The sequence below is a fragment of the Mercenaria mercenaria genome, unplaced genomic scaffold (genome assembly GCF_021730395.1).
Source record: "Mercenaria mercenaria strain notata unplaced genomic scaffold, MADL_Memer_1 contig_4415, whole genome shotgun sequence".
Lineage (NCBI taxonomy): Eukaryota > Metazoa > Mollusca > Bivalvia > Venerida > Veneridae > Mercenaria > Mercenaria mercenaria.
The window spans coordinates 26,430-47,902 of NW_026462642.1; the positions used below are offsets into that span (position 1 = coordinate 26,430).

General features: G+C 36.0%; 2 protein-coding genes across 2 annotated transcripts in view; both read right to left on the reverse strand.

Moving 5' to 3' along the window:
* Nucleotides 1–19,007, reverse strand: part of LOC128553871 (calponin homology domain-containing protein DDB_G0272472-like) — a 37,908-nt gene extending 18,901 nt beyond the window's left edge. Inside the window, exons 1-2 of the mRNA XM_053535062.1 lie at nucleotides 18,911–19,007; nucleotides 3,115–3,424 (exon numbers count right to left, since the gene is read on the reverse strand). Of these exons, the coding sequence (XP_053391037.1) occupies nucleotides 3,115–3,415 (301 nt within the window). The 5' untranslated portion in view covers nucleotides 3,416–3,424; nucleotides 18,911–19,007. The remainder of the gene's footprint in view (nucleotides 1–3,114; nucleotides 3,425–18,910) is intronic.
* A 1,405-nt stretch (nucleotides 19,008–20,412) lies between these two features.
* Nucleotides 20,413–20,907, reverse strand: LOC128553869 (uncharacterized). The gene has a single exon (XM_053535061.1). The coding sequence runs from the start codon at nucleotides 20,905–20,907 to the stop codon at nucleotides 20,413–20,415; it is 495 nt and encodes a 164-aa protein (XP_053391036.1).
* Between the last annotated feature and the right edge of the window lie 566 nt (nucleotides 20,908–21,473).

The window sequence follows — 21,473 nt, forward strand, 5'->3', positions numbered from 1 at the left end:
GCTCTGGACAAAGTCTGTGGAAGCCGCCCGCCTGCCCGCCCGCCCGCCATGGGCGTTCCCATAATACGTCCCGTTTTTCAAATGGGCGTATAAAAAAATCTATATAATATAAGTCCACAAGAAACTCTTTACCAGGTAGAGATAGGTTAAAATACACCTAACAAGAGTGCAAGAATGTCACAATATACACACGTCACAGCAAATTTCTTTACTCTAGCACCTGTATTTGCAAATGGAATTTTAATTTTGTGGTTGTTTAGTAATAACTAAGTGTTTTGTTTTTCTAAGTCCACAAAAAAACTCCTTACCAGGTAGAGATACCTTAAAATACACCTAAAATTGGAAAGTAACATCTATGTTGTACCACAGAAAGTGGTCTTGGTTTTTCCCTATGGTCAATTATAAAAAAGTTACAATATAAGTTATTTATAGTAACAACTAAGGGAAGTTAATCTTAAAAAAAAAAAAAAAAAAAAAAAAAAAAAAAAATAAAAAAAAAAAATGTAAGTCCACACAAAAATCTTTACCAGGTAGAGACTGGTCAAAATACACCTCAAAATTGGATGTAGCATGCATGTTGTACTACAGAAAAGTGGTCTCGATTTTTCCCTACGACTAGTAATGAAAAAGTTACAATATAAGCTATTTATAGTAACAACAAAGGGAAGTAATTCTAAAGAAGGGAACTGCGCATGACACTTCGTCTCATGATGGTGTATAATTGTGTCAAGTTACATCAAAATCCCTCCATGCATGAAGAAGAAATGCTTCGGACAAAGTCATTCTTGTATCTGACCTTTGGCCTCTAAGTGTGACCTTGACCTTAGACCTAGGGACCTGGTTCTTGCGCATGACACTACGTCTTGTGGTGGTGAACATTTGTGCCAAGTTATATCAAAATCCCTCTATGCATGAAGAAGAAATGCTCCGGACAAGGTTTTCATTCTTGTATCCTTTGACCTCTAAGTGTGACCTTGACCTTAGACCTAGAGACCTGGTTCTTGCGCATGACACTCCGCCTCATGGTGGTGAACATTTGTGCCAAGTTATATCAAAATCCCTCTATGCATGAAGAAGAAATGCTCGGACAAGTTTTCATTCTTGTATCCTTTGACCTCTAAGTGTGACCTTGACCTTAGACCTAGGGACCTGGTTCTTGCGCATGACACTCCTTCTCATGATGATGAACAATTGTGCCAACTTTCATCAAAATCCCTCTATGCATGAAGAAGATAGGCTCCGGACAAAGTCATTCTTGAATTTGACCTTTGACCTCCAAGTGTGACCTTGACCTTAGACCTAGGGACCTGGTTCTTGCGCAAGACACTCTGTCTCATGATGGTGAACAACTGTCCCAAGTTTCATCAAAATCCCTTCATGCATGTAGAAGATATGCTCCGGACAAGGTCTGTGGACGCCGCCCGCCCGCCCGCCCGCCCACCAGGGGCGTTCCCATAATACGTCCCGTTTTTCAAACGGGCGTATAAAAATTGGATGTAACATGCATGCTGTACCACAGAAAAGTGGTCTCGATTTTTCTCTACCGCCAGTGATAAAAAAGTTACAATAAAATCTATTTATAGTAAAACAAAGGGATGTAATTCTAAAAACAAGGGTGCCTCATGGTGGTGAACATTTGGTCCAAGTTACATCAAAAGCCCTCCATGCAGGAAGAAGAAATGTTCCGTACAAAGTCATTCTTGAATTTGACCTTTGACCTCTAAATATGACCTTGACCTTAGACCTAGGGACCTGGTTCTTGCGCATGACATGTTGTCTCATCCAGGGGAATATTTGTGCTAACTGATATCTAAATCCTGCTTTGCATTACAAAGTTATAGACCAGACAGGAAAAAAATCCTCTTGACCTTTGATCTCAAAGTGTGACCTTGACCTTTAAGCTAGGGTACTGGGTGTTGCGCATGACATGTCGTCTCATCATGGGAAACATTTATGCCAAGTAATATTGTAATCCCTTGATGGATGACAGAGTTCTGGATCGGACAGGGAAAAAACCTTATTGACCTTTGACCTCCAATTGTGACCTTGACCTTTGAGCTAAGGGTCTGGGCTTTGTGCATGACATGTTGTCTCATCATGGGGAACATTTGTGCCAAGTAATATTAAAATCCCTTCATGGATGGCAGAGTTATGGACGGGACAGGAAAAAAACTCTGTCGACCTTTGACCCCCAATTGTGACCTTGACCTTTGAGCTAGGGGTCCTGGATTTGCCCATGACACGTCGTCTCATCATGGGGAACACTTGTGCTAAGTGATACTAAAATCCCTTAATGAATGTCAGAGTTATGGACCGGACACGAAACAGACCCTGTTCATGCTATGTTAACATTTGACTGCTAAGTGTGACCTTGACCTTTGAGCTAGGGGTCTAAAAGTTGTGCATGACACATCGTCTTATTATGAGGTACATTTGTGCCAAGTAATATTAAAATCCCTTCATAGATGGGAGAGTTATGGACCGGACAGGAAAAAAGCCTTGTTGACCTTTGACCTCCAATTGTGACCTTGACCTTTGAGCTAGGTGTCTGGGTTTTGCGCATGACACGTCGTCTCATCATGGGGAACATTTGTGCCAAGTAATATTAAAATCCCTTCATGGATGAAAGAGTTATGGACCGGACACGAAATTGCGGACGGACGGACGGACGGAATGATGGAAAAGTGCATTCCTATAGTCCCCGAAACTGGTTTTCAACCAGTAGGGGACTAAAAAGCAAAACAGAGTAATGGGACCTGTGCAATGTTAGTCAGTTTATCACAGTGAACAAGTGTGCGAAATTTACATCCATTCTTTCCAGTAATTACCGAGATACTAGCTTAGATACAAAAACAACCAAATTGGGACACCAGACACTTACGCTGATGCATGAGAGAGTACAACAAGGCTCTCGGCTCTACCTATCCTTTGAATAGTTGAGCTAAAAATGTTTGTGAACTTATAATTTGTCACATAGCTGTATTTAGCCGTGGGGACACATATTTTCTTTTTAAAGCTGATCTGAAGTGGAACATAATATGTACAGACTACAGTGCATTATGGCTTAAAATCTAAATGGTATTATATTTTTCAGCAATTTTCCTTCATACTCACTTTGTTTACTCTGTCTCTGACCACACTCTGCACAAAACAGTTTCCCTGGAAGAAGGGGTGTGTTACATTTACAGCATTTTTCTTGTAAAATGGTAAATAGTGTTTGGTCAACTCTGGTTCCACAGCTCATGCAAAATTTCTGCCCAAACACCAACTCTGACTGACAAGGTGACCCATCATCTAGTTTCCCATTACAGATGACTACCAGATCAGTTTTTATTTCCTCCACCATCTTTGACCCACATTCCTGGCAAAATTTGCCTGGACCTTCAGCACCGCAAGTGCTATTGGAGCACTTCATTCTTGCTTTCTGAAGAAAAAAAACGGAAGAGAGTTATGTTAACAGTATGATATAACACAAGTTATTCCTGATTTCATATGAACAAAAGTATTTTAATATACTGTTTTTTGGACAGCTTGACAGTGTTGCCATATCGTACTACCATGTATCTGACCTTTGACCTCTAAGTATGACCTTGATCTTAGAGCTAGGGGTCTGGTTCTTGGGCATGACACATCGTCTCACTATGAGGAACATTTGTACCAAGTAATTTCAAAATCCCTTGATGAATGGCAGAGTTATTAACCGGACAAGAAACAGACACTGTTAACCTTTGACCTCTAAGTGTGACCTTGACCTTGGAGCTAGGGGTCTGGCTCTTGCACATGACATGTCATCTCATTATGGTGAACATTTATGCCAAGTTATTTCAAAATCCCTTCAAGGATGGCAGAGTTATGGACCATACATGAAACAGACACTGTTGACCTTTCACCTCTAAGTGTGACCTTGACCTTGAAGCTAGGGCTCTGGATCTTGCGCATGGCATGTCGTCTTATTGGTGAACACTTATGCCAAGTTATTTCAAAATCCCTTCATGGATGGCAGAGTTATGGACCAGACACGAAGTGTGACGGACTGAAGGCGGGACTGAAGGACCAGACACAAAGTGTGACGGACTGAAGGAGGGACTGAAGGACGCAGCCTATTTTATGTTCCCCCCTTTTTCTTCGAAAAAGGCAGGGGACAATAATGACACTGGGTTAAAGAGCAAAAAAATTTGATTTCTAAGTATAACAGGGACATTATTTATGGATTTCTGTAAGAGTAACACATCTTAAGTCACAGGATGTGGGTGACTATGAGGAACAATGTTTTAAGTTTAAATCAAATCCATTTAGTAATAAATGTGATACAGTGAAAGTGCACCAAAATTTTTACCTGTAATTTGAAGTATTTAAGAAAATAAGGGTGATAGATTTATGGCCCTAATGTCATATGATATGGGTGATGATGTAAAACAACTGTTTGAAGTTTGAATCAAATTCATTTATTAATAACAGAGATAGAGCGAAAACGCATTCAAACTTTTAACTGAAACTGTAAGTAACAAGAGCTGTCACTATTAGTGACAAATGCCCCCGAAGCGTGCCCAAGAATGCTACAGTTGTCTGCGAAAATATGCCAGATAAATTTAGGTATGAATGATTTTGTGACCTTGACCTGAGAGGCCCAGGTCATTAGCATGACACACCTTCTGAATATGGTTATCAAATCCCTTGATAAATGGCAGAGTTATGGACCAGACAAGAAACAGACCATGTAAACATTTGACTTCAAAGTGTGACCCTGGAGCTATAGGGATCTGGGTCTTGTGCATAACAGGTCATCTCATCATAGGAAACATTTTATGTCAAGTAATTTTAAAATCCCTTCATTGATGGCAGAGTTATGGAACGGACAAGAAACAGACCATGTTAACCTTAAATCCTCTAAAGTGTGACCTTGACCTTAGAACTGGGGTTCTGGATCTTGCGCAAGACACATCGTCTCATTATGGGGACCATTTATGCCATGTAATCACAAAATCCCTTGATGAATGGCAAAGTTATGAACCAGACACGAAATAGACCTTGTTAACCTTTGACTTCTAAGTGTGACCTTGACCTGGAGCTAGAGGTCTGGGTTTTGAGCATGACAAATTGTCTGAATATGGTTAACATTTATGCCATGTTATTTCAAAATTCCTTTACGGATGGCAGAGTTACGGACCGGACACAAAACAGACCCTGTTTACCTTTGACCTCTAAGTGTGACCTTGACTTTGAAGCTAGGGGTCTGGGTCTTGCACATGACACGTCATCTCGTTATGGTGAATTTTTATGCCAAGTTATTTCAAAATCCCTTAAAATTATGGATTGCAGAGTTACAGCCCAGATAAGAATTTACATGGACAGACGCACACGCCCCCACATTTGTGTATTTGGTGGTACTTTTCCGTCCGCACGCACTGACAGACGGACAGTGCGAATTTAATATGCCCGCCTTCGGGGGGACATTAAAAATGGACAAAGCTCTAGAGAAAAAGATTTTTGAAGTGTGACAGCTGAAAAAAGACCCATATGTTCAATGAACTGGAACCATTTGAACAACTTTGAACGAGGGCTACCCAGAAATCATTAGTGTAAAGTTTCATCAAAATCCATTCAGTGGTTTTGGAGATGTTGTTTAAAGAAACTCTTGATGAAAAGTGACCACGCCCTCTGGTGGCCATGTTTTTTGACGAATCAGAAAAATTTGAACAACGTCTGTAGAAGGTCACACAAGGACAATTTGTGTGTAATTATTTTAAAATCTAACTAAAAGTTTTATACAAAAAGATTTTCTAAGTTTCTACAATATACAATTAGGGAAACGTTACCATGCCCCTGGCAGCCACGTTTTTTGAAGAATCTGAATAATTTGAACAATCTTGGTAGAGGGTCACACAAGGACCATTTTGTGTAAAATTATTTTAAAATCAGGCTGCAGATTTTCTAAGTTTTTACTATATACAAATAGGGAAAAGTGACCACACCCCTCGCAGCCATGTTTTTTGACGAATCGGAATAATTTGAACAATCTTGGTAAAGGACCATTTATGTAAAATTATTCTAAAATCAGGCTAGCAGGCCACGTTTTTTGAAGAATCAGAATAATTCGAATAATCTTGGTAGAGGGTCTCACAAGGAAAATTTGTGTAAAATTATTTTAAAATCGGGCTAGCAGTTTCACACAAAAAGATTATTTTAAATTTCCACTAAATACATATAGGGAAAAGTGACGGTTTGAAGATTTTTCTATTTTTATCTCTGGCGGCCCCTATGTGCAAACAAGTGGAACCGTTTGAAAAACTTTGGTAAAGGACCAGCCAAGGAACATCCAGGCCAAGTATCATCAAAATCCATTCAGTGATTTTCGAGGAGATGTCATTTAAACACAATTCTTGATGACGGACGGATGACTTGACGGATGGATGCACAACAAACGACTGACATAGCATGATCACAATAGCTCACCATGAGCGCTTTGTGCTCAGGTGAGATAATAAAAATCAGTTTTGACCAGTTCCTAATGACAATCACTAACTAGAGATGCTTTTATAGAAAAGCGCATGCCTCCCCATAGCATAATAGTAATAGGCAAGTAGTCAATAGAGGATAGGAGCGAAAGTCAAAGAGACATTAATTTGATGGTTGGCTGCAATAAGGATCATCTACTCGGCATGTCCAATCATCCAAACATCCCATTAAGTTTCAACGTTCTGGGTCTAGTGGTTCTAAAGTTACGGATGGGAAATGCTTTTCCCTGTTCTGGCCCCTGCAGTATTTTTATCTGGCCAATTTGGGGCCGAAAATGGGCCCCATTATCCCAATGGCAAATAATATGTTTTTTTCCCCAATTTCAAAGCTAAAATTCCCAAGGTTAAATTTACTGTTTTTTTGTTGTTTTTTTTCAACATTTTCAAACAAGACTGAAACCTTAAATATTTGAAACACAAGACAGTTTGCTAACTTAATGCATAATATGGGTGGACGGATAGCTCAGTGGTTTGCACACTGGCCTTCCAATCCTGAGGTCGGGGGTTCGATCCCAGGCAGCTACTCGGGAATTTTCAGAAACGCTTTTCAGTGTTTCCCACCCAACTAGAGGTGTACTGGTCAGGAACCCAGGCAATCCTTGCGTGTATCAGTGCTATACACTGGGCACGTTAAAGAACCAGGCTGTCTATTCGAAACGAGCTAGGCTAAGTTAGCCGGACAATCCTGTATCTGTCGTGGGGGCTTTGTCTCACTCTGTCCCTCTGGTCAGATCGCTCTGTGTCTGTACTAGCAGAGGATAAATTATACGCCCTGTGTGGCTGCATTTGAACTATGTAAAGCACCTTTAAACGTGAAATTGATCATGAAAAAGGCGCTATATAAATCTGGTATAATAATAATAATTATGATAAATTTTAGCAATTCTTTTCTTAAATGTGACATTTTAATAAAAAATATGACTTAACAATTCCCAATTTAGGCATTTTACAAAGCATTTTTCCCAACTGTAAAGGCCCTGGCCCCATTCCCAAATTAGTGGGGAAAAACACTGCCCTGTGACCTTGATCTTTGATCAAAGTGACCCCAAAAACAAATAGGGTCATCTACTCTGATAGGTCAGTTAAAACTCCTGATGTCATGATAAAGTTATGAATTGATCGGAAATGAAGTGGTGGGGAGGGTGGAGATATTCCACGCATGTGCGTGTGTTTTCGCTGCCAAGATGGGCTCAATCCACATCCAATGGTTGAAAAAATGGTGTAAGAGCTACCTTGTCTTTTTTACTATCATCGACAAATTCTGGATATTTTAAAGAAGAATTTAAATCGAAAGCTGTAGGTTATTTGGTCCCAAATGTAAAGAATTTCAAATATGAGAAATAACAGCCAAATCCCGAAAGCTATATGGTACCTGTGTTACTGACCTGCTGATGTTCACAGGTGGCAGTACCATTGTTTGGTGTAGTGATATGCCGTCAGAATGCGTTTGAGTCGCCGAAATGGCGATATCCTATGTTCCACATTGTTTGACAAATGGAAATATAGCAGACTTTACACCTTCTAATAAAGTGCTGCTTTGATAGTTGGGATTTTTTAAGGGTTGTATCAGAGGTCTTGTGAAAAAGAGGTAAATTTTATTTACCCTCACTTTGTGAAACAATGAACATAAGCTCTGTAGAGCTTTTGAGTGACCCTATTTTAACAACAGTTAAAACCAATAATACCTTCCCCACATCAATTTGCTGGTACCCATTTACAGATCGGTCAACTAAGGCAATCGTGATAAAGTGCCTTGCCCAAGGACACACCGCAATGGGCGTAGCCAGGAATTGAACCCGGGACCTTCACCTCCATAGAAAAGCGTCTTAGCCCTCTCAACCAATGCGTCCTATGTAGGGCGGGGATATAAGGGAACGCCTGAGAATGTCAGATTTTTTTTCAGGGTTGTATCAGGTGTCTAAGGGGGTTGGCAGTGGGGCGGCCAATCAATGATACTGCCACCTGTGCTGACGTTACCGTACTGGTTGGGAACCAGTAGCCGGATAGGACCAGTTTCCAGACACATGAAATAACCGCTTTATTTCGGCGTTATTCGCGCAGTTGTTTCATCTGGATCATTTGGATGTTTGTTCTTCATGTCTAGGACAAACCACTGTTTTACAAGGCTGTATAATGTTAGTTTTTAACATGATACCTCACCTGTGTTTACAAAACAACTTTCAGTCTTAAAGGGGCATGAGGATAGCACTGTGCATGCGCAGTAGTTAACATTTGTCAAGGTATCAAGTGGGGAAGAAATAACTAGAACTGACACAGGAGTGACGAATACCCCCACAATACGGTCTTGTAACAGAAGAATGGCAACCATAAGAAAGACATGGCCACGAGAAGGTGCAATTTAAATTGAACTTGACCTGTATTTTATGATGTTACACCGGTGTAGCAAAATTTATCTAAATCTGTCAAGCCTTCTGTGAGTTACTGTCCGGCAACCATGAGTTTGACAAGTTTTAAGTTGGAAAGGGGCCATAACTACATATTAAATTGGTAATTTGTAGCCAAAGTCGAACTTTACCTGTATTTTATGATGTTACACCTGTCTACCAAAAACATTTAAATCTGTCAAGAACTGTCACTGGAGTGTTTAATGACTGTAATAAAACCCTTCCAGGCACATAGAAGTTATGAAGCAAAAACCAAATATCTAACCTTTGACCTTGAATTGTGACCTTGACCTTTGACCATCAGGCATAGGTGATGTGTTCAACATGTTATCTGGTCTTGAGGAATAATAATGTAACAGTGCTCGCGCAGCCAATCAATAAAAGTCGATTAAAACGCAATTTTTGGCGACAGAAAATGGCGATTAATTAATACAAATGCTACAAAAAATATTGCAAAAAATTGTCCATAAACAGCTGGAACAGACATAGTTTTATAGACAAAAACGTGCGAAGTCGGTAGCAGGAAGTGTATTTGCCCAGAGGCATAATTACCCCCTCTAAACGGTGACTTTGACATGCTTAACTGAACACAGTCTGCTGTTTATTAAATGGCCAGTAATTATCGGCAATTAGCGTGACACCTTGTGTCAGTTTTGTTGTTCACAGTTTGATCTCGGTTGTTTCTTTAATAAATACATACTGTTATATGACTGAAATGAAGATGCATAAATGTTTGATTATTCAAAGCCTATGATAAACATGAATAATGATACATGTACCGTATTTTCCCTAAGTCTTGGGACAGCATAAATAATTTTTTTTTCACAGTCCGAAGACTTAATTCCCAAAAAATAATTATTTTGAAAAATGTCCCAAAAATATGGACACAATAATCGTCATCGGGCAGCATCCCCCACCTACCCGTGTTGAAAGCGGAAAAAAAAACTTAACGATTATCGGTAATTATTCTGTTGATAAACAAAGTAATTGGCCTTGTTTTCATCATCAATTAACACCCCCTCAAAGAGCTAAAAGAAGTGTTTCGGTATCATGACATTAGAAGTGGTGATCAAAGTGGTATAGTTTCCCCGAGATTTTCATGGCATTACATCATGCTTTCGCGCCATGTTGCACATCACTGTTTGATCATACTGCCTCGGTTCTTTAAAGTGCTGAGAAGTAGATCTAGTGCTGTAAAAATCAATAAAAAAAAAAGCTTCTTTTGAATTTGTTAAAGCGAATGTGCAATATATTACGTATAAACTGTCAGGTAAACGTGTCAAACTATAATAGCTGATATTTACCTCTGTGACCTATTTACCCTCAAGGAAATTACAAAATGGTTTGAGAAGAATATCTTATTATAAAGTGTCATGTCAAACAAGAGCACCGCCTTGCGCGTGCTGACGCTCATCTGATTTGTTTTGTATAATAGAAATATTGTCCTACCCATGATTTTCTAAGTCTAAAAAGGGCCATCATTCTTGCAAAAAGCAGGATAGAGTTATGTTTCTTGATGTACAGTGTCCACTTATGATGGTGGAAAACTGTTGCAAGTTTTAAAGCAATAGCTTTGATAGTTTATGAGAAAAGTTGACTTAAACATAATATTCAACCAAGAAAATGATTTTTCTAAGTCCAAAAGGGGCAATAATTATTGCAAAAAGCAGGATGGAGTTATGTCGCTTGCTGTACAGGGTCAGCTTATGATGGTGAACAAGAGCTGCAAGTTTTAAAGCAATAGCTTTGATATTTTAAGAGAAAAAGTTGACCTAAACATAAAACTTAACCAAGAAATCTGATATTTTCTAAGTCCAAAAGGGGCCATAAATCTTGCAAAAAGCAGGATGGAGTTATGTTTCTTGCTGTACAGGGTCAGCTTATGATGGTGAACAAGTGTTGCAAGTTTTAAAGCAATAGCTTTGATAGTTTAGGATAAAAGCTGACCTAAACATAAAACTTAACCAAGAAAACTGATTTTCTAAGTCCAAAAGGGGCAATAATTCTCGCAAAAAGCAAGATGGAGTTATGTTTCTTGATGTACAGGGTCTGCTTATGATGGTGAACAAGTATTCCAAGTTTCAAAGCAATAGCTTTGATAGTTTAGGAGAAAAGTTGACCTAAATATAAAACTTAACCAAAAATTCTGATATTTTCTAAGTACAAAAGGGGCCATAAATCTTGCAAAAAGCAAGATGGAGTTATGTTTCTTGCTATACAGGGTCAGCTTATGATGGTGGACAAGTATTCCAAGTTTCAAAGCAATAGCTTTGATAGTTTAGGAGAAAAGCTGACCTAAACATAAAACTTAACCAGGCAACGCCGACGCCGACAACCGCTCAAGTGATGACAATAACTCATCATTTTTTTCTTCAAAAAATCAGATGAGCTAATAAAACTTACATGTATCGGAAGGGGATTCAATTCCTCATTGATTTATGTAAAAATTATCAATTAATATATCCAAAATTACGCATTTTCTGGTGATTTAAACCTATGTATGTACTGTGCACGATTAAGTACAGTACGCCAATATGCGCAACCGATAAAACCAATATCGTGTGCAGTACGCCAATATACGCAAGCGATAAAACCAATAACTTTACACGACCGTGTACTGTGATTTATCCTCCATTATTTTGGTCCTTCGAAGTTTTGACATTAAAATTGCCCCGTCACAAATAAAAAAACAATCTGAACGTCAAATTATTTTGACTAATATTTAGGGGGCCAAAATTACTAAAAGGGGGACGAGATGACCAAAAGGGGATGAGTTGACCAAATTTTATCATGAGGGAGACGAAATGACTAATTTTGGGGGACGAAATTACCAAAATTATCGGGCACGAGTTGACTGGGGGACGAGTTGACTTGTAGTTCAATAACATTAAGGTACTTCCGCCATCTTGAATTTAGGGTGACCTTCATTTGAGGTGTGAAAATATAGTGAACAAAAGCTTTCACATGCAGCTGTACATAGGACAAAATAAAATATAAATGTTTTAAATAATAAAATATTATAAGTATGGAATAGTTCTGGTGAAAAGATGAAATTTAAAACGGGTATTTTATCAAGAATTTTAAAGGTTTGCTTTCGTTTTTTCATATTTGTCACATGTTTTCGCGATCGTGATTTTCGGACTTTTTTATCCTTTCTTACAAGATTTTCTAGTACAATCGAAATAAAAAGCCAACAAAAGTATGCATTTAATAATAATATGATGACTCCTGCAAAAGTAACTCTTATTTTGAAGCATTTTTTTTGTGAATAAAAACATGTGACCTTTAAATATTCAATGATTTCTTGTATACGGCTAAATTGAGCATTTCAACTCTCCCCACCCACATTGTTACAATGATAAGTGAACATTAGTGTAAGTCCATCTATTGCTAAGTGACAGTGTGTATAGTTGCTAAAAGTTGCAGGAATATGTAATAAAAACAAAGTTTAAAGTGTTTATTATGCATAATTGTAAATACCACCCCCCACCCCCCCCCCCCCCCCCCGCACCCCAGTGAAAAGTGAAAAAAATCCCCCAAATCTGCTCGTCGTGCGCTATTTTCTTCCCCCAATGACAGGCTGGGGCCCCTTCCCCCCAGTCATAAAAAAAAACCTGCCTGCGGTAACTACCAAAATTACTTAACGTAACTTTCTCACACATACGTGATTGTATATTTATAAATTATAAAAACAATCGAAATATTTGCTTAATCACGATATATGCAAACATTTCTAGACAATCTTGAAACATTTGGCCACAGTATTTCCGCATACTGGTCCAGGACAAGTTCGATGTGTATAGTGATTCCTTATTAGATTTTTTATGCGTCGTAAACTAACCAATTTGTCTATCGACTTTTTAATATACAATATGAGAATTTATGCATGTAATAAATCGCAGAAAAAATGTACAGCCAAATATGTTAGGAGGTAATATAATTTGTATACAACTGTAGATAACTACGAAACATTTTACAAAATGCAATCAGTTGAACTAACTTTTATGTATCTTGGTTCTTCGTAAAACAATGATATTTTTTCACATTTTCATAGATTTAAACTGATAATAAATGTGTATTGAAATTCCGGCATAGAAATGGACACTGACTTTACATTAGTGATTACTGCGGTGTTGACAGCGGAAGCAGCGGTCCTGTACTAAGACTGTCTACGAAACCAAGGATAACGAGTTCTTTATCTGAAAATTACGAATATTGGGATCAGTGTTCAATATACACCTGAAAATAATAGACTTGCTATTTGCCGTATGATTTGCCGAGTGCACACTTGTTTTCTATCGTCGTTAATATAAAGTAGACTAGTAAATATTCGTACATATGCATAATCTCATAAACATTTCTTTAATGTATGTTCTCTGAAATTAACAAATAACTGGCTCAACTGAGACACCATACTTTAAACATTGATTCTCCACTAAACATGTAAATTAAAATGTCAGAAAACTCAAAAATGAACTTTGGCCAAAATAACTTTTAAGTACATTATTTTGAGGTTTAATGTTTGAATAACAGTGATTGAATACTAGATTTTCTTAGCTTTCGTAGACAAAGTTGAAATTTAGGTTGAAATCAGGTCATCCTAAATACTTATTTCATTTTAAATAGATACGTTACTAATCTATTGTTTAACTAAAAGCACCTGTTTTATAACATGAGCATATGCATGTCTTATTTAGCTTGTGATTTACATTCACACAACTATTCTGCTTAAGGAATTGCTAAATCGACGAACTTGTGTACATTTTCGAAGAAATATTTTCAGTTTATCTTTGTATACCAAACAATGTTTAAGATTTAGTTCTCAAATTAATCAGTGCTTTCTTTGCTGTTTTAATATATACAAATGAAAGCTGTAAGATACAATAATACAACCAACATTTAATGTCTTGATGCTGACATAATTTAGCCTGAACAAAATTGTTAACATATCTTCAAATCACTATTTGTAATCAAAGGTCATTAAAATGGTAACGTATCTATTCAAATAATAATATCCTTTTAGAAAGATGTGAAATATTAAAACCATGAACAATGAAAACAAATTTACTTGCTAACACTATAAGAATATTCAATGTAAGTGTTTAAAAGTAGTTTTAGATTAAAAAACGGACACATACTTTCAATTTTAATGTTTCAAGTGGTGGTAACGTATCTATTGTCTATTTTTGCATAGATTTTAACTTAGCTCCAATTAATTCAAATGCTTGGTCCTTTGTGATCTGCCAATAAATGTAGAGATGCTATTTTACAAATGACGTTAGTTAATGTAACCCACAAGTCGTCAGCAAGTTTTTGCCACTTATACTTCACATCCTGCTTGATGACCATATCAGCTAAAGAAATGAGGCAAATTTCACATTTCATGACTTCACCTATAAACCATTAGTTGATGTAGATTTGTGACGTTTAACTGTTTCTTTTTTCTCATGGCAAGGCCAATGCATTTCGGCTCCGAGTTCGCCATTTTTATGAAAATTTTTGAAATTAGATTGTTTATTTTTTTATTTGCAAATTATAACATTACGACGCATAGAATGGTTATGTATTTTCTAATTATTGCCCCTAACACGGCCCTGTTTCTGAATCAAAGATACAACTGATATTAGAAATTTATCTACTGTTAAAGTTTTATAATCTATACAAAAATATAAAAGAATATCTAGTCGTATCCTGTAGTAAAGCACACTACTTAATATGAAACAGATACTTTACAATAAATGATAGATACGTTACCAATAGTGACATTGGCACAGTTTTTTTATTTGACTGTAAATTATGGTAACCAAGTTCTAATATATACATATATTTATATCATAATATTACCAGGTAAATACAATATTTTTTTTTTCATTACTGTATACAAAGCTCTAGAAAAATTATACTTACCATGTTATCCAGGTTCGAATCAGTTCAATATCCAAGTTTTAAGTAAAATAATCATAAAAATGGATTTCAAAACAATATGTAGCTTCCCTCTCGTACTGTGACAGAAAAATAATCACACAACATTATTAAAACACGTGAAAAAGTCAACCAAAGGCTCGATCAATAAAAATCGGTAACGTATCTATTGGTAACGTATCTATTATGCAAAAAAGAAAAATTAATTTATAGATCCATTTTTGTTGTCACATTTACAAAAAAGACCTTCAGTCACGTAGAAAATGTGTGAATGTTTAATGTGTATCAATATTTCTAATGGACTTGTAATGGTAAATGATACTTGGTTGGAAAGAGTAGTAACGTATCTATTCCGATTTAAATGATTATTCACATAATGTTGCCTGTTAGACAATATCATTGCTTTTGCAATTGCATGGTATAAAGTTTGATTATTACAAGGAGAAACATAACAACTTATGGTTTTTAAAACATAATATTAAAGCATATCAGGTGTATGCATGTGGTTCTCCGGCTTCTCCAAAGTTTGGTAACGTATCTATCCGATTTTCAAGGGACAAAAGTTTAGCAGCCACACTTTATGCAAAAGCCTTTTTATACAGGTAAAATGTCTTTCCACTCCATTTTTGAAACAAATAGGTAGGAAAATTGAGCTTATTGCTAGTCAAACACAAGAGTAAAGTGACATTATTTTAGCACAAATGTATGCATCCGAGCGGAGGACAAGGCAAAATCATCCATATGAAGCTCATTATGAAGTTGTAGTTCGCTCAAATGTGTCAAACACATTATGATTTGATATGATTCTACTTACTGTACAATAGTTTGACATGTATAAAAGTTTAAACATACATTGTTACAGTTGTATTAGCAAATGTACACGTGGGACTGGATTTTCACTAATTTGCATGTTTAGTGGAGAATCAATGTAAAGTAAATTCAGTTTATTCACCACGAGGTTCAAAACGCACGGGAGTCTTGTGATAGTACATGCCTTTAATTTCACATGGTTGAAGTGTAAACAAATAGTTAAATTTGCTTCGTTTTATTTCTCACGGAAAAGATCGGACAGTTTTTTTATATTGGAATAATTATAGAACATATATGCAATTTAAAGCTGAAAGTTGATTGTTTTCTACAGGACGTAAAACTGACACAAGTAAGCACTTTTACCTTTTCAGCAGTGTTCCTCAGGTGAACTTTGACATTGTTTACGAAGAGAAATCAGTTTTGTGTCATCTTGAAATGCGTTGTTCGGCTAAAACGTATAGTTCTCGGAAAAGTTCTAAAATGGTTTATTTTGGAGATTTTTGTTTTATTTATAAATTCAACACAATGTGCAATATTTCCAATTTTTGAAAATGATTGAAATTCAACTTTATTTTACTTTTAGAAAAAGTTCCGATCTTTCATTAATATTTTGCCAGCGGATGCTTACAAATTTTAAGTGAAATGGCTTTCTTGTCCAAGAGAGGTGTGTAAAGCGAAAAACTATCATTACACATTGCGTTTATTCTTTAAATGTGAAGGATCGGTAACAGATTAAGGAGATCGGACAGTGAAAAACTATGCTAAATGGATTGATCAGGTCGGCGTGACGTCACATCCGGAGCAATCGATTATGCAAATTACCTTGGAGGTGAAAGCAGGACCTCGCAATTCGTAGCGAATTAACTAGCGGTGTGGGTTGTGATGTTTTCATTCTCAAATAAAACAAATCAAGAGTCATCTTTTTTATCATCTGCAGTCCTTACGCTATGGTACAATCTATATATTTTTCAAAAAAAGTAGGGTTTTTGTGATAATTGATTTTGTGGCATTTTAAAACGGTCTGGAAAAAGTGACAGATTATGTATTGTCTGCTCTACGGATCAGATATAATTAAAACAAGTTCCCAAGCTTATTCAACATTTTCTCAGTTTGCTATATATATATTAATCTAAACTAAATATCTGAGAACAAAACATTTTTTTTTATTCAACTTCTTTGCTTGAAATCGTAGCAGTTGTTTCTTTCATCTCTTTCAAGTGTCTTGAAATTATTAAATAAATAGTAAATTAATTTTCTGATATTTTTATGTCTTTTTAAAATTTTAAATAAGCTGATTTTCTAAATGTTTTAATGCTCTGAAATAATTATATTGTTGCCATTTTCTGAAATGTACTTTGTGCGATATATTTTATTTAGTTAATGTAAAATGCTATAATGTCGAAGTACATTAAGTATGAAAGTCATTTAAATAAAGTTGAAAACTTATACTTTATTCTATATGTAATCTTACTGCAGACATTTTTTTTTTTGAAGAAGAAATGTCCTTCCAGCCAAAAAATTGTTTGGTGAATTAATTTTAAAGTTTCAAATGAACTAAATGTTCGGGCATGTGTATTGGTTAAAGTTTTTTTATGTAGTAGCTCTATTAATCCCTTTGTCAATTGACAGGCAAATAACAATAATGTGCATCTTCCAAATATCATAAGACCCTGAAGGCATACATCAAACGGATAAGACAGGAAATTACCATAAGGCCCCGAAGGGGTACATCAGAGGGATAAAACAAACAGGAAATCAATCTATTAATAAGTGATAGTCATTAGGAACTGGTCAAAACTGATTTTCATCAATATACCACATACTGATTGGTTTCCATAGTGATTTATGACTGGAATGAATGCTTTAATTTTGTGGTATGTGGAAGCAGTCAATTGTGACAGTCTAACAATTAACCAAAAAAAAATGGATATTGAAAACTACAAGATATGACTAACATCATTCTAGACAAAGCGTGCAAATTATCGTTCTCAGTTTTAAATAATTGACAAAACAGAGATCAGTATTTTTTTTAGTATTTTCGTAATTGGAAGTCATCAATTTATTGATACGTCCTGGCTTTTCGTAAAAAAGAAACTAGCATGCAGTTATTATATATATCATTTTATCTCCGCGTGTAACACAGTAGCTCTAGATGTCATATTACATTTAAAACGATTGTAACATATAAAAAACCACTTTGTGTTATAAATGCTATTGTGATCCTGATACACTTCGAGGGAGAAAAAAAATCCCTTATCCAATATTTACGTATAATGTGCTATTAAGCTTTAAATTATGACACCTCTCATTAAATTTCATACGAATGAGAATTTAGGTAAGATGTGTTGATCTGATTAAATTTGGAGTGACTGAATCACTTTTGACACCACAGTATAAGCTATCTGGCTTTAAGAACTGTTTTAATGGCAGGCTACTAAATAGAACAAGAAAAGTGAAACGAATGGAGAAACCTAATTAGATGAAATAGATTTTCTGTTTTATTTACTTAAAAAGACCTCCGATTTTTTAAATTATAATTTTCATCCAGTCTGTCACAAATACGAGACCTTGCAGCTTACACGGATCAATGATGAATATCACGTCTGAAACCTAAAAAAGAAAGGTTTCTTTCTCGGGAGTGATTTCTGGAACATCATGCTACATTATAAATTCACTGACTTATTAATATTGCCCAAAATTTTACTTTAAGCAAAGAAAAACAACCAGCACTAGTGAAACATGGAACGCTTTTCAATTACAATTTAGCGTTTGCTGTCACCTCCGCTTGTTGCTACACAACGCGACACACTGAAGTGCCCGGATATCCGACCTGATCAATATCTCTAACCACAAATAGGGAGACATACATATTTCAGTAAGGAAATCTGAGGTAAAAGAACAATCATATATTTTATGTCCTTGCATTTCGAAAGCTGTTACCAGCATTCTGATTTTTCACATGGAAATTTCTAATTTCAATTTGCGGAAGTACCTTAAACTTTCACAGGGCGCCTTTCAATATTTGGACGTTCAACATGTCGGACTATGTGAAAAGTCAAAATCGTAAAATATTGAAGTCCGACGTTTATTTATAGAACTAACTTACTAAGTTGACTTGCAATTTTGTACACACAAAAAAAACGAAAGTACAAACTAATTTATAATTTTCGCTTTTTCTATAATTAAAGTCAAAATAAATAAATTTAAACTACATAGAACAAAGCAGATAAAAAATCACTGTCTTACAACATTTTTTACCTGTTACATCAAGTTTTCGGTGACATTTTTCTTTGTATGTCTACGTGAAATATAACCCCTGCAAAAACGAAAGTAGAACTAGATGGCGCGTAGAGAATGCCATTTAGCGGTAATGACTAATTGACGGAAATATGATTAGTGCTGAAAAAAGAGTCATTTTCGCGAAAAAGTTACTGTAAGGGGCTGTAAGGTCTGAAGCACACAGCTTACTATGAATTGCAGTTGATAAGTCCTGTTTCTTGTATAAAATTAGTCTGGCTACCGACTAGATAATCTTTTTTTTTAGAAAAAAAAATTCTGTTATATATTCTGACTTCATTAATCTTGGGTCTGATTACCTAGTCTGGTTAAATCGGTTAGAGCTTGTGACCGATATCTCATGATAAACCGTTAGCTAACCGCGATCACAAGTATGGCACACTGCAATAGATTTCTCCTGTGGATAGAGATCTTAATCAGCATTTAGTTTACTTACTTACTTACTTAGTCGTTGAGGCCGGAACATCCTCTTCTGGACGCTAAGCTATTTAGATTCTTAGGCCCTTTTGGCAATTATTTTCCCATATTGGCATAATATTCAGTTTTCACTTTTTGTTGTTTTATCTCTTATTTAGTAATTCACTCACTTTTATTCTTTTTCAGTCGATTATTCACAGTACATTTATTTACACAACACAGTTAAAATTTAAAATTATTCACACTGATGGATAATTAGCTTCTTATAGCTTTCTGACCTGTAAAGCACTTATCTGTCACTTGTATCATGATAAAACACCTATCACTTCACATTTAATTTTAGTATGGGTTGTAACATTTGGCATGAAACTTATAATCGCCTGTCCAGTGTATATTTAACCTAGCCTTAAATGTATTTAGAGTTTGTGCTTCAATGACACTATTGGGAAACGAGTTCCAGCTGTCTACAACACGATGCGTAAAAGCATTTCTTCTAATATTTACTCGCGCTCTAGGTTTAAGTAGTTTCGATTGTGGCCTCTTGTATTTGTTTCTTCCCTGACAGTTAACATGTTAGTGGCTGTTATGTCAAGTTTGTGCATAAGTTTGTAAACCTCAATGACGTCTGCCCTAGATCTCCTATATTCTAGCGTTGGTATTCGTAATCGTATCAACCTATCACTGTACTCTAACCCATGGATGTCTTTCAACATTCTTGTGGCTCTTCTCTGTACGTTTTCAATTAAAATAGCTTGCTTTTTAAATCTTGGTGTCCAAAATAACTGAAGCATATTCGAGATGGGGGCGCACATGTGACTTATAAAGTTGCAAAAACATCTCTTTATTCATGAAGGTAAAGTTTTTGAATATCAATCCTAGGTTCCTATTGGCAATATTGACCTTGGAGTTTATATGTTTATCAAATGTCATCTTGTCGTCAAAAATTACTCCTAGGTCTTTTTCCTCTTTCACTTGTTTGACTTTCGCTATTTTGTTTTCATTATCCTTCATAAAGTATTCATTGCATGGTTTATTGCCGACGTGCATCATTTTGCATTAAACAACATTTGCCACTTCGAGGCCCATTCACATGCATTGAAGATATTATCTTGTAGTCTTTCTTCATCATCAAAACTTTTCATGACTGAATACAGTTTGGTGTCATCAGCAAAAAGTTTGAACGCACAGTTCACTTGTCCACTTGTAACCTTCTGCCATTTGGAAATGGAACCATTAACTTTAACCCTTTGCTGCCTATTGTCCAGAAAGTCTTTAATCCAATTATATAGATTACCCCTAATACCAATACTCCAGATTTTTTTCAACAGTCTCTTGTGCGGAACCTTATCGAAGGCCGCTTTAAAATCTAAGTAAATGATATCAACGTCATACTTCTCATCAATTGCAGTAGTCCAATCTCCAATACATTCCAATAATTGAGTAGTGCATGACCTGCCTTTCCTGAATCCATGTTGGTGATTTGACAGTTTATCACTATTTTCAATATGTTGAACTATGGCATTACGAATGATCTTTTCCATTATTCTACAACAGATTGATGTGACACTAATTGGTCGATAGTTTTCAACGTTAGTTTTATTCCCACTCTTATGTATTGCTGCGACGTTGGCATCTTTCCATTGTTTAGGCAGTTTTCCTTCACCTAAAGATTTTCTAAATATTCTTGTTAAGATTCCGCAAATTGTATCTTTACATTCATATATAATTTTAGGGTGTATCTCATCTGGTCCTTGTGATTTTACAGGTGGTCAGCACATGAGCTGAGATTCAGTTTTGTGTTACAGTTTAATCTGGCTAGTTTTAATAATAGGCAAAAACATCAGAAAAGTCTGAATGAGGGACTTTGGTGAGTTTCAAATTGTCCCCCTTAAAGGTCCATTACTAAGGGAAAGTGAGTTGGCAATTTTTTTCATAGCCAGTGCATAGACTTCTGCAAGACACTAAATAATGAAGATTGGCAGGTCAAAATTTACAGAAGGTCTTTGGAACTCAAAGAAATGTATGTGTATTATGTTGAAATTTCAATGAATCGACAGAATGACCCCCCAGGTCTTTTTAACTTTCTTCATACTTCATAGAAAAATAA

What these genes read in the sequence shown, in the direction of transcription:
- LOC128553869 (XM_053535061.1), bottom strand. Translation starts at nt 20,907, where the DNA reads ATGGAAAAGATCATTCGTAATGCCATAGTTCAACATATTGAAAATAGT.